The sequence below is a fragment of the Xiphophorus hellerii genome, chromosome 2, assembly GCF_003331165.1.
Source record: "Xiphophorus hellerii strain 12219 chromosome 2, Xiphophorus_hellerii-4.1, whole genome shotgun sequence".
NCBI classification, from domain to species: domain Eukaryota; kingdom Metazoa; phylum Chordata; class Actinopteri; order Cyprinodontiformes; family Poeciliidae; genus Xiphophorus; species Xiphophorus hellerii.
In genome coordinates this window covers 21,959,353-21,973,173 of record NC_045673.1, presented here as the reverse complement: position 1 = coordinate 21,973,173, position 13,821 = coordinate 21,959,353, and the positions used below count along the sequence as shown (strand labels likewise).

Sequence of the window (13,821 nt, the reverse complement as noted above, 5' to 3'; positions counted from 1 at the left end):
GAGATAAAATCTTTCACTTTGCCTCACTGCTGATTTCAGACAAGGTAATAAGGCTCCAGACTATTAAATGACTGGCTGACACTTGAAATCCCCTTGTTACTCATCTTGTAGCATCAAATTAAGTGACATTTCTACTTCCTGGCATAACTAATCCCATTACTTTGTCTCTGTTTGCACAACGACTTGTAAGTGATTCTGTGAGTCATTTGTCAAACACACAAAAAAAGCCCTGATTGTCAAGGAAGTCAAGGAATAAGAGCTGTTTTGTTGGTAAATGACACACATTCTAATTAACACTGTATCAAGTACATGCCAATCTTTTGTTACTGGACTAGGTGTGTAATCCCTGTGGTGCAATGGTTGACTTGGACCAAAACCAGACATTCCTGACATTTAGTAACTATTGAGGAAAGAGTCCTGAGATCTTTATAGACTTGTTAAAATAACCAGGCACCTCGAGTTGGAGCAGAGAGATGTTGGTCTGCCTTTCAAAAACTGGAATTATGTCTAGACCACACAGCTTTCCCCTGGAGGGTCTTTCAACTTAATGCAGGGGTCTCAAACTCCAGTCCTCGAGGGCCGCAGTCCTGCAACTTTTAGATGTGCCTCTGCTGCACCACACCTGAATAAAATAATTAGGTCATTAAGGCTCTGGAGAACTGATCTACACAAGGAGGAGGTCATTAAGCCATTTCATTCCAGTGTTTTGTACCTGTGGCACATCTGAAAACTTTAGGACAGCGGCCCTCAAGGACTGGAGTTTGAGACCCCTGGCTTAATGGATCAAATGGGCAGATAAGTGTTTCAAAGCATCAGGCAACGACAGGTATTGAATACAGTCAGCACTTCTTGTTATTGTACTCCGTCGTGCTTCTAAGTCCCTTCTACATCCTTCACCAGAAACAAATTGGCCAGATGTTTAACCTGGGAAGCTGAAGCTCCGTCCTTCAGAGAGACAACGCCTCTGGTTAGACCCTCTTGAGCTGATGTGTTGTTTTAGAGCCTGGTGCTAGCCGATGAACGCAAACCAATCCGACACCGTAGAATCGAAACCATATTTCTCAGATCGACTTTGGTCAGTTCATAAAGGTTCCAGTCTTGAGGTTAGCTGCCTCTCTTCCTCTCTTTCTCTCTCATTCGCACTTTGCTCTAATGGAGTGCTGAGTAGAGACCAGCCCCTTTCAGGAAGAACTTCATGCTCATCTCCATCTGCATGAGTGTGACCTCTGCTCTTTCTGTCTGGATGATGACCAGCTGACTCACTCCTGCCTTCAATTGTCAGGTGCCTGATGACACCAGGGGAAATTTGTTGGACAGAGCAAAGGCAAAGCTGACGTCCATCAGAGCTGTGACTTCCCCCGTCCCTTGACTCTCGTTTACAGTTGGCTTTTTCTTTTTTTTTCTTTTTTTCTTGAGCACTAATTAATTCCTAGGAGGTAAAATTCAATTTCATCCAGATGCGATATGATGTAGCACTCACACCAGTCCTTTCTTTGGATGACAATGGAGATGATATGTGTGTCCCTGCTTTTTGATTGAATTATTCAGTAAGCAGTGAAAGGAGAAAATCAAAGGATGATGATGGGATGACAAAGAGTTTGTCACAAGAAAAAAAAAACTTCACCCATTTTCAATTCCCATTTAAGTAAAACCTTTGCGTAAATGACTAACTCTGAGTTTAAATTGTACTTGGGTGTCTTAATTCCCAAGTTCCCACATCTGAAAAATGGACTAACTTTCCCTAAGGTTGTAATTCTGATGGAAGTTCCTCGCCAACCTGATGTGTCTAAAACAGCTACAATAAAGTTTTGATTGTCTTTAACAACATCTTCACACTTTTGTTGGGCTGTGACTCATATCAGTTACAGCACAACTGCATGAGTAACATCAAACTTCACATTAACTGCCACCTCAGGTAGAATGTGCAAAAAAATCAAATAGATGCATTTAAATTGCAGTTTCATCACCTCACAATGAAAATGTAAGAAGAATACATATAACCTCAAGTTTTAGTACATTTATGTTTTAGGAAAATATATTAAAAATACAAATAATCAAAATTATTGCTGAAATGGTTAATCGAATTAATCAAATTAAACTAATTATCAATGAAATAATGTTCAATGTTCAAAGGCAGTTTGCTGAAAGAACAACACAGAGCAGGAACTAAGCCAAAACTGTACAAGAAACAGTTTTGGCTAATTATATATATATATATATATATATATATATATATATATATATATATATGAAATGAAAATCTACAATCAAGCACCTTTTCCCATCTATTTATTAATAAAACAAATAATCAGCAGACTAGTAGACACTATTATTTTAGCTGTTGATGCAACACTTCCAACAAATGATCAAATGTTCACTAAAGGAACACTACATTATTTCATTTTAGGCAGCCAAATCTTAGTTTTCTTACTCAAAAAAGTAATTGATTTACTTGCATCCAAACCTAAAAGACTCTGGACTTCACCGCCAAAACTAAATCAGCGGAAAATACCAGTGGAAATATCCAAAATGCTGCATCAGCTAAGAAGCCCCACTGATGGTTATCAAAGCAAGATTTAAACATTTTAAAAGTAAAATGAGTGCTGTGCTCTCTTTTTTTTATGTGTAATTAATTTAAATACTTTCAGTAGAGATGCATTACCTTCTTGATCTAAAATGAAAACACATTAACGTTTCTAGATATGATTGCAAACATGATACTGCTTGAGACATCAATCTTTTTGTTCATTTTGTGTTTCTGCAGACACGGGTTGATCCAGGTAAGTGGAACATCAGGTCACATTTCGGACTTCCACCCAAGCTCTGCCGAGGCCAGCCGTCCAACTTCTAAAATTTCAGACACTGACGATTGGCTCCGGTTTGACTGCTTGTTAATTTAGCACCCCCCCTGGTGTCCATCCGCAGAATGAGCCACTCGCAGAAAGAAGAGCCTTTCAGCTTGGCTGTGCATCTGGATCGACTCCTACAGTGTCAAGAATTTCCTTCTTTCTATATAACTTTGCATGAAGCTAAAGATTTAAATCTTTTTGTCCAACAATCTGCCCTCAGGAGCTGATTTCATTTGGGAGCATAGATGTTTTGTACCCAGTTTCTAGCACCACATGAAATCAGTGTTCTGGGAGGCGGACTGCCAGCATGTACATCTCTATACGTCAAAGTCATTTTCCTCTCGGGGCTTTATCAAGATCTTATGTCCTCAAATGACCAGTTGTGGAAGAATGTATTGATATAACAAACTGTTGTTAAGTAGCTGCAGGTGCATTCAAATAGTACTTCTTAAAATGAAATGATATTTAGCATCTTTTCACATTTATGTAATTTAGTACTATACAGATAAAAACTGGTTTGATTTAATTGACGAAATAATATTTAAGCACAAAACCGTTATCTTGAAGTTGTATTTATGTGGCTCTCTAGACTTGGGATTAGTGACTTCTTCTCTGACTGGCCTGTGTTAGTACAGAACTCATTTCACTGCGGACAATAATACTTTATCAGCTTCTGTCAGCATCTATACACAATATTTTTTTGGTGCAACACATTCAAGTCTGAGATACAGAACCCATTTTCCTCCTGAATGGTATAACGGCTGAACATTTCCAAGGTGTTCATACTTGCCTTTAAGTGTTTTTATTTTTTTCTTAGACACTGAGGAAAAAATGTCTATCTGGACTCAAATAGTGTAAATAAACGCATGGCTTCAACATTATATATAGAACAGTAGAATGTTTATATCCTCATTGTGGAACAATAAAATATATCGCTATTCAATTCTGTTCTATGCTAATTATTATAGGGATTTCTCTGGCAGAAAGTTATAATACGGAAATGTTACACTAAACTTTACTTTTCAAATTGCCAAACATTTATGTGATATATTATTTAAGTTGGTTTTGATACTTTTTAAGGGTTTCGGGAAATGTTTTAATGTTTGTCTCTGACCATTTGCTGTTGTTTTAATCATGTATTTCCAGACGTTTTATTTAATCGAGACTGTAAGTTACCCTTAAAAATGAAGTACAAACATGGATGAGAGAAGAAAAAGTTATTTAAAAATCTAGTAGATAAAACTCTATCTACAGTGTGAGAAAATTTAACAAAGATCACCTAGCAGAAGATCGGACATAACACATAACACCAACATAGCTACTACTATATGCCAAGTTTTCAACTCTGAACAAATTACCTTATTTGTGCAAAAAATAAATCAATAAATGTCCAATATAGCCCCCTTGAGTTTAAGAGTCTAATGGTTCAACAATAGGCGAAGAAAAGCACCCAAAATAATTGTGGGACCTTCAAGAAATATAATACTTATTAGAACTACTTTAAAAGATTACAAGAAAGGTTTGCACCATAAACGCGAAAATAAATTAGTAAATGACTCTTTTTTTTGTTAGGGCAATGTAATAATAGTAGTAAGAAAAATACCTCAGACACCCACTCCATTTAATTTATATCAGAAATCAGAAATAAGTTCGTTTTTTGTAGGACAGAGTTTCAGCCATTTCTTGTCGGTTTTTATTTATTCTAGTGCTATCTGACTGTGGGAGGAGCAAAGTTCTGAGCTTTCTCCTGATTGGTCCATTTCCAATAATCCGCCATATTCAAACTTCCGCCGTCCAGTGTGTGTGTTGTCATTGATTCCGTGTTTTCTTTGTATAGATAAAGCAACTTTTCATACACTCGGACATAGTTTTTTACCATCTACTCATTAATACACATTGGTATAGGATATCTGACAACTAACTGACTCACAAAATGGAAGAAAACGAGGAAGTTCACGGAAGGACGGTGGGAAACCAGAAGCAGAAACTACGGAGGATTTCATCGAGGACGTCTACTACGAGTGTTATCAGCGCTGCAGAGCCGTCGCCCCCGCAAAGACTGCGGAGAAAAAACTCGAAGTACGTAGCTGCAAAAACAAAACAAAACAAAAAAATACCCCGCTCATCATTTGATAGCACTAAGTAGTAAAACACCTAGGTAAAAATAGGTTTATTCCCTGATAATAGCCCCACTTCGTCGACTGAGACGGGCAGGGCTGGCATTAACTGGCAAATGATGCCTTCAGGTGCGCCTCGTAGATTCCTCGGATGTGCCACTTAATAACATTAAGTGTTTGTAGAAAATTCTAGTGAATAAAAAAGAATTAATAATGACAATAATTCCTCGTTACAACTTAAGTAATAAAGGTAGAATCAATTGAATTCTCGAATGACTGTTTATTAAGTCATCTCATAAATTCTTAATTATGGAGCTCAGTTACAAGGAGTTGTTTTTGTCAGAAAATATTACAAAATTGCTTATTTTATTTCGAGCAATAGAATTTACTAACATTATTCAGCCCAACTGGCTATGAAATTGTAAAATATATCAAATCTGTGATTATTGAAGATTCTCTTGGTAATGGACAGAGAAAATTTTCAAAAATCTTATTTTTATTTTTTCATTTATTAACTGCATCAAAACTAAAAACTATGCGTCAACCAGAAATATTTTTTGATGCACTTATTTGAGATGAATAAAATCAGATAAAGGTATGGAACATGCTTCGATGCATAAGCAGAAATAATTTAGTGATTAATCAGTTTATTGTTGAATTTAAAATGTTTACCTTGGTTTGATATCTTATAGTCGATAGGAAATGAAAACAGTTTGAATCAGTGAAAACAAGCAGGTCAAAGAAAAGTGTAATAAGTATCAGCCTTTTCAGTGTATCTTCAAATAACATAGCAAGTGGAATACATATTTTAACTCTGATCAACAGTTTGATCGTTTCTGCAGCTGAACTATTACACTGTAGTAAGTGATAAACTATGTCATGCATTCAAATTGTCTTTGTATTTGTCAACTTTAATAAATGCAAATAGTATAAGGAGTTAGATAAGGAGTTTTCTTCAGCCGGATCACTGCATTCACAGCATGTAGCAACTACAAACGTTCAGCAATGTGCCAAATATTATGTCAAATCATCAATAAAGTGTTTCACAAAGTATAAACTCATTTTAAAATATGAACAACAATAAAATAGTTGGGGGAAAAAAATAAATAAATAGATAAAAATAGCTTAAAATATATAAGAAGATACAAACTTAAAGGTTGCACAATAAAAGCAAACCTAGTATGCTAAACTAGAGCAAAAAGCCGGTGAATGTCTTTATAAAATGTGGTCATGTGATGAACACAAGCATAAGACTGGGCCAGTTTGTACAGCTGGCTTTTGATGGCTCCCTCTGAGAGTCACGACACTTTGTAGCTTCACTGTTTGGTCAATATAACGGACCGTTTTGGGGGGTTTTTTAGAGCCACAGAGCTGAACGACTTCTTACAAGGCTTTAAATATTAACATCGTTCAGTTAATGAAATGACATGAAAATTACATCCTTTCTACTACAGCTGCTAAAGCCCAGGAGAGTTTGAAAATAGGGTGTGTCCCTCCCTGTTTTTGAGATAAATTTGACTTGCCAAATTTATAAGACAGTTTACAAGCTTATAAAGTGTAAAGTGTAAACTCATTAGAGTTGTATTGTTACTGTGCGGATGGTGTTCACTTGTTTCCACTGTGAAATGTTTGCAGAACATTTGTGTCTTTTCCTGCAGACTGTCACTGCAGAGAGGCAGCTCGTTCACCTTCCTCACTCCCGGGACGCCTTGGGACTTCAGTCTAGTGAGTTTATGTGACAGTGCTGCTGCTTTTATTTACTAATGACTTATATGATGAGATTACCAGATAAATGTAAATAATTATCTACCTATTACATCCTTTTTTTGTATCCTGTTAACCTAGAAGTTAATTAGTTGAACTGTTTGTACCAACTCTTTCCATTTACAGACGGTGGATATGTACTTTGGCAAGACGCTGAAGTTTTACACGAAATTTGTTCTGTTTATCTTTAATCGGGTGTCTGAAAATAAACAGTAACCTTTTGTTTTGCTCCTATAGAAAAGAAAGCGCAAAGATAAAGAGGATGACACCGTCAGCCTTTCCAGCTTTGACCTCAAGGTGAGCGATCATCCTCTGTATTCGATGCAGATCTTCTACTGAAAGAATCCATACAGTACATTATAATCCATCTGCGTGACTCAGATCTCACATATAACGAGCTCAGATTTAGCCTGCTAAAACTTTGTACATGAAAACGACTTTACCTGAGGAAAATATAAAGAGAAAACCTTAAACATGCCATTCCTCTCTGAGGGTTGTTTTTGCTTCGATATCGCTGCAATCCATACAGTTATTCAGTCTGCATTCATAGACTGACTCGTCTAAATGAGTGGTTAAACTTTTGAAGAATCTGTATGACATGATAAGTATTGTTCTAACAGGAAAGTACTATTGAGTCTCTTTCCTGTTTTGTGAGGCTGCAGGAGCTGCTAGACTTGTCCTGACCTGCATTTTGGTTTCTTTGAGCTGCAAATGGTCTAAACACATAAACCGAATCTTATTACAAGCACCACGTCATTCAAATTCCTTGCCCAGAATTTTACATAAAAATATATATACAGTATATATTACACATAATAACTAAACATGTTATTTTAAAGGTTAAAAAAACCGTTAAGGTGAATCTTTTCATTACATTGTGGGCAATAGGCATTTCTGTGCTCACTCATTCTCAAAAATTTCAAATATCATCTTAATTTATTGCTGTGGAATAAAACCTAAAGATGGAATGAGTGACTTTATATATTGACGATTTCATATATTAATTCAGTAGAGCTAATGTGAGATGGCATTTTCCAGGAGCCCAGTAATAAGCGAGTGCGAACCCTGGCTAAAGTTTCATCTCTCGTCAACCTGATATCTCCGTCAAAAAACGGAGCAGTGCGGCGCTTCGGCCAGTCCATTCAGGTAAACGTTGACCTGTTCACACATTTATACCATAAAATAAGGTGTAACTGTCTTTCCTACAAACGTGTGAATTTGTATTTCCCCATTTCTCCCCAGTCCATGTCATTACGTAACGATGGGAAGTCGCCAGGGACGACTCTCAAAGCTCCCAATAAGGCCCCTGCTATGACTCCCACCAAACGCAGGAACAGCACGCTGTGGTCGGAGACGCTGGACGTCCATCAGAAGAGCGCCTTCTCTGCTAAGGAAATCAAAAGACAAGAGGTAGTGTGAGTCAACATTTTCAAGATGGCACAAGGAAACAGGAAGGTTAATAGATTACATTTATCCTGCAGGCAATTTATGAACTTTTCAGGGGCGAGCAGGACCTCATCGAGGATCTGCAACTGGCACGAAAGGTTGGGAAAATGTCCTGCAAATTAAATTAAACATCTCGTATTAAATGTTTTCACAATCCCCTTATGGCGCTTCCCGCATTTAGGCCTACCACGACCCCATGCTCAAGCTCTCCATCATGACCCAGGAGGAACTAGCTCACATTTTTGGTGACCTGGACGCATACATCCCCCTCCATGAGTGTGAGCTGCTGCTGACCAGCCTGTCCCTTAAAGCCCCATTTGTTCCTAGTAACTGCTCCTGATTGGGTGATCTTTGTTTTTTTCTGCAGACTTAACGATGAAGCTCACAGAGGGAACAGGCCCTGATGGAACAGTGGATCAGATCGGCCAGATAGTGATAGACTGGGTAAGTATGCAAGCAGGAAGACGTAATGCGACATATATTATTTCAGTGCACTAAAAAGTAAAATGTCCTTTTAGCTTCCTGGCCTGAACGCTTACAAAAACTACTGTAGCAACCAGCTTGCAGCCAAAGCACTGCTGGACCAGAAGAAACAGGACAAGCGGGTGCAGGACTTCCTGCAGCGCTGCCTGGAGTCGCCTTTCAGCAGGAAGTTGGATCTGTGGAGCTTCCTGGACATCCCGCGCTCACGTCTGGTGAAGTACCCTCTGCTGCTGAAGGAGATCCTCAGGCACACTCCTCCTAATCACCCCGATGTAACCAGTCTGGAGAGAGCGGTAGGTTCTCATGTCTAATGTGACATGTGGTGATTTCGCACACACTTTGATTTACAGTTGTGGTTTTCTCAGACCTGAGCCTCCAGAGTCACGCAAAGACAGTTACAAAGTCGATCTTCTGTCATCTGAAGAACATTTTCAGGATTTAAAGACTAATGCCCCTGCGAGATCTAGAGAAAGTCATCCATTCGTTTATCTATTGTCGCATGGATTACTGTAACAGTGTCTTCACAGACCTGCCTAAAAAAAATAAATCATCCAGCTGCAACTGATCCAGTATGCTGAAGATGGAGCACAACATATTAAATTTGAGTTGGTGACACCTGCAGAAACCCTGGGACTGTGGGACTAATTCAATTCGGTTCAATTCAACTCAAGTCACATGAGAGACAAATAGACTCAAAAGTGGCAGCTCAGACAATATAATTCATAAAATTCACACATACCTACAGATATATTTAGGTAGTACAATTTTTATGATTGTGTGCATTGTGAAGTAATTATGTAACCCAAGTGCAGCAGTGTAGCAAGAGTTCTTAAAAAAGCAATAAGAGTTGTTAAAATTATGCCAGAAGCTTGATTTTGACTACATATAATGTGTAGCTTTTATGCAAAGTCTTGAAAGACATTTTTTTTCAAATATTGGATGCATGTATATATATGAGCTTTGACATTGTGAGAATTATGTTCACCCAGTTCTTCTTTTTAGAACTCATTAGAGTTGTATTGTTTCTCTACACCACAACAACAATCATTCACATAACTCACTAAGAGCTCCAAATGAATGAAACATTCGTGCTGATGATGAGCGTATGTAAACATTTGACTGGAACTCTACTTTACTCATTGCCGCTTTTCCAAATCATTCTTCCGTTTGGGATCCAGGTCACAATAATTCAGGACATTTTGTCCGACATCAACGTGACTAAAGGGGAGTCGGAGTGCCAGTATTACATAGACAAACTGGAGTTCCTGGATGAAAAGCAGTGGGACCCTCTCATACACGACTGTAAGACCCTGTTGTGTCACGGCGAGCTTCGGACCAAGAGCGGTTCGGTGAGAACGGCGGCTGCCCCCCTCGTCACCTCACCTCTCTCTGAAACTGTAATCTGAACAATATAGGCTTATTTCTCCATTAAAATGGTGTTCCAGAGGCTACACGTGTTCCTCTTCTCCGAGCTGCTGGTTCTGACCCGACCGGTGACGCGCAACGACAGGAGCTGCTTCCAGGTGTACCGGCAGCCCATCCCAGTGAGAGACCTGGTTCTGGAGGACCTCCAGGACGGAGAGGTCCGCTTAGGCGGGTCATTCAGGGGGGCGTTCACAAATGGAGAGAAAGGTAAGTAGAGTTGTGCTCCGCAGTGACGCTGCAGGGGGTTGTGTTGCTTTCCAACTTATTCCTTCAGGTCTGCTGTTCTTTAGTCCTGCTTCGTACATGACGGTTTCCGCTAGGGGTGAAACGATTAATCGTGATTAATTTATGATTGAAATAATCATCAACTAATTTAGTAATCGATTAATCATTAACTGGACTATACTGACTCGAAAAAATGCCATTTGCTGAAAGAACAACATACTCAGAGCAGTAATTAAGACAAAACTTTACCAAAGATATGTACATTTAGAATTTAAGATAAAAAAAAACACCTTCTTTGTCTATAAATATGTTCTATGCAAAACTCCTCAAGCGGGATTGTTTTAGCTTCACCCAGTTCAAATTCTGGAGGAAAAAAAAACTCCTATTAAACACCTGTTGATATCCAGTTGTTAATCCAAAAATAATCAGCAGATCAGCCCTACACTGTCTTGATGTTAAGTAAAGCAGTAAACTGAGCTTTTCACATGTTGATGTTAGAAGTATTTTCTAGCTGCAGATGAATCCTTTGCTAGAAATAGCCAAGCGTTCACTAAAGGAATGCATTGTCATTGCATTTTAGACAATAAAATGTTTTTCTTACTATAGAAGAGATTAAATTATTTGTTTATTTAATATATTTCTAATATTGCATGAAATAGTTTAAATGAAAAATCTGCAGAATAGGCCAATTATTTTATCCGATTAATCATCAGAATTATCGACAGATTAATCAATAACTAATACGATCGCTAGTTGCAGGTCTAGTTTTTGTGTTCAGCCGTCCTTTTCACATCCATTCAAGTGTCATGTCAGCACTTTAACATGAGCCATCTACTGTAGTAGAGAGGTTTAACATACATGGAAAGCTAATTAAATAACATTTCCTAGATAAATTAAAGTAGACATTCTTTTTGGCCCTTTGCAAGTTGGATTTCTTTCCCCCTCCAATTAACCTGAGATGTTGGGTTAATTGGGGAAATTTGTCATAATTTAAGAATGCAAATCAAAAAAAATTTTTTTTTAAACAAGTAGTTGCATGATTTCACAAATCAGTTTGGCCTTCTTGAAACTGTCTGAACATGTCTAAGCTGTGAGTGGGAGGAGAGATAAAGAGTCTGGCCTTCAAAAGTAAATTTTGGTTCAGTTTACATTATAGTAATAATCCTTAGATTTATTCCTTATATTGCATCTCTCTTTGAATCGCTAAAATAAAGACATACCTTATGGTTTTTGAAGACATTTCAGGATAGCACCCACACTACCATGACCTGGTTAACAGTGATTTGTACTATTTGGATCACACAATATCATGAAAATATATTTCTGTTGAAAGCTATAACGATATTGATTTTGATTAACCCAGATTTTCCTGACTCTTTTCAATCTTTGCCATTACACAATGTCTTCAACACTGGAAATGCACTAAAAACACATCAGGTAGACTAAAGGCCATCCAGCTGGGGAGATCTATCATCAGAACCCAGAGTGTGAATCGCACAATGCTTATATATAATAATCTATCAAGCAATACATCCATGCAGTTCTTTGTAATTGCAGTACTGAACACCCGGACATTGTAGTGATACGTATTAAAATCTTACCCAAATCCTAATTAATGGGCTTGGATTTGATTTCAATTTGTTCATTTCTCCTCATCCAGTGTCTATTTGAAAACTCACAGCAGGTACTCAGTCGGGTTACGATCTGTGAAAAACGTGTAATATTATGTTGCATCCACTACAATGGACTGTATTATAGTGGTGCTTCGGTTTGGGCATGAGACTGAACTCATTGTAGCAGCACACAGCCTTTCTTCTCTGCACAGATGATATCAGGGGTCCCCAAAAAAATGATTCATCAGACAAAGTAACTTTTACACCAGTTTCTGTTGCCCACTCTTGAACTTGCAATACGATTCAGTCTGGTCTTGATATTATTCTAGAACAAAAGCAGAGAAAAGCAAAAAATGTTGCTAAAACTCACCTTCACCTCAGTGTTCATGCAGATGCCAGTTCCAAAAAGACGATCCTGCAGACAACACTGAAGTTATTGATACTCAAGAAGTATATGTTTTTTAAGTCCTTTATTGAACATGCAGGGAAATGTATATATTATATAAGTAAATATTTATTTTTACATTTGGGGATGAAAATAAGCACACAAAAAAATAATAAAACTAATCTAAAAAATGTGAAGCTAAGTATCTGATTCTTTTACCTCTGGCCAAGGAATGGTGTGTGTGTTTTTTTTTGGTTTTTGTTTTCACAAAATAACATTATTTTTCTGACTTTTTCCCTCTCTTTGCTTCCTGTGCCTCTGCAGCTAAGAACGCTTTCCGAGTGAGCTCCATGGACCCGTCCCACGGCCAGTCGCACACGCTGCACGTCAGCGACGTTTACCACAAACAGCAGTGGCTCAACTGTCTGCGCACCGCAATCACCCAACAGCAGGGGGCTCCAGCCAGAGTCCAGCCCGTCCTCCCCTCTCCTGCCTGTGACGAAAAGACGGACGAGAACTGCCCGCCTCCTCCCAGCCTGAAGCTCCGGCGTCAGACGCTGTCCAAAAACAGGCTGGAGCAGAAGTCACAGGGATCACAAAGGAGGAAGGAAACCGGAGTGTAGGCAGACCCAGACAGGGGCCTCTACTCTGACAGACGCATCCTCAGCATGTGTCCTGTCAGTCAAGTTTGTCTCATTGCTCTTATCATGCTTGTCTTTTTAGCTGCACTGAAGCTCCCATTCCTCTCCCCCCCGTCCAAAATGTGTTTTTGTGGGTTTTTCTTTTTTTAAAACATGTATTTAGTTTACAAAAAAAAAAAAAAGAGGAAAAGGCGATCCATTTCACTTGACTGAGTTAAAAGTTTTACACCACTTGTTGCTCTCAAGTTTCATTCTGTGGTGGATGTGTTTAACGTGCGTTAAGCCGTACGTTGAGTTATCTGGTCCGAGATAAAGGGACGACGAAACCAAGGTGACATCTGAGTTTCACACGGGTCTGAAAGTGTTTGCTGCAAGATAGCAAGCGAGATATTGCTATGTCCAATAACAACTGAAAAAAAAAATGTATATAAGTGTAATCTGTGAAAACCTGTGAGCTGGATGGCAAAAATAAGTAAAACGTGTTTGCTCGTTACTCTTTGTACTGCGCGTTATTGGCTGGGGGGTGTTTGCACTGCATTCGCTTTTCAGTCGTACTTTGACCCCTGTAGCCACTTCCTGCTACTGATGGGTTTTCTAAAACACAGTGTCACTGCATTTCTCTAAAATACTTTTTTTAATAAAAAGAACTTTGAGTTTTTACAACTTAGAGTTGCACAAGTGTTAAAAGATAATGACCAGAACTGAAGTTTGGGCTTTTTTTTTTCTGTTCCGTGTGGTTGACTGGTTAAAAAAAAAAAAAAAAGTCTGATGCAGGTTTAGTTCCTTTTTCTAATGGCTGACAGCAGCTTGTTAACACTTCAGTTGAGTCAGAAGCATTTTTTGCTTGAAAGAAGAAATCAGGATTTGCAAGGA

At 38.4% G+C, this 13,821-nt stretch overlaps 1 protein-coding gene across 1 annotated transcript; it reads left to right on the top strand.

The window, feature by feature from the left end:
* Window positions 1–4,576: 4,576 nt before the first annotated feature.
* LOC116735896 (neuroepithelial cell-transforming gene 1 protein-like) lies at window positions 4,577–13,441 on the top strand. Its single transcript, XM_032588059.1, has 12 exons — window positions 4,577–4,928; window positions 6,625–6,691; window positions 6,968–7,027; window positions 7,769–7,876; window positions 7,973–8,140; window positions 8,212–8,274; window positions 8,358–8,454; window positions 8,544–8,620; window positions 8,695–8,952; window positions 9,838–10,008; window positions 10,105–10,291; window positions 12,632–13,441. The coding sequence occupies exons 1-12, from the start codon at window positions 4,783–4,785 to the stop codon at window positions 12,928–12,930; spliced, it is 1,701 nt and encodes a 566-aa protein (XP_032443950.1). The 5' UTR covers window positions 4,577–4,782; the 3' UTR covers window positions 12,931–13,441.
* Window positions 13,442–13,821: the final 380 nt, after the last annotated feature.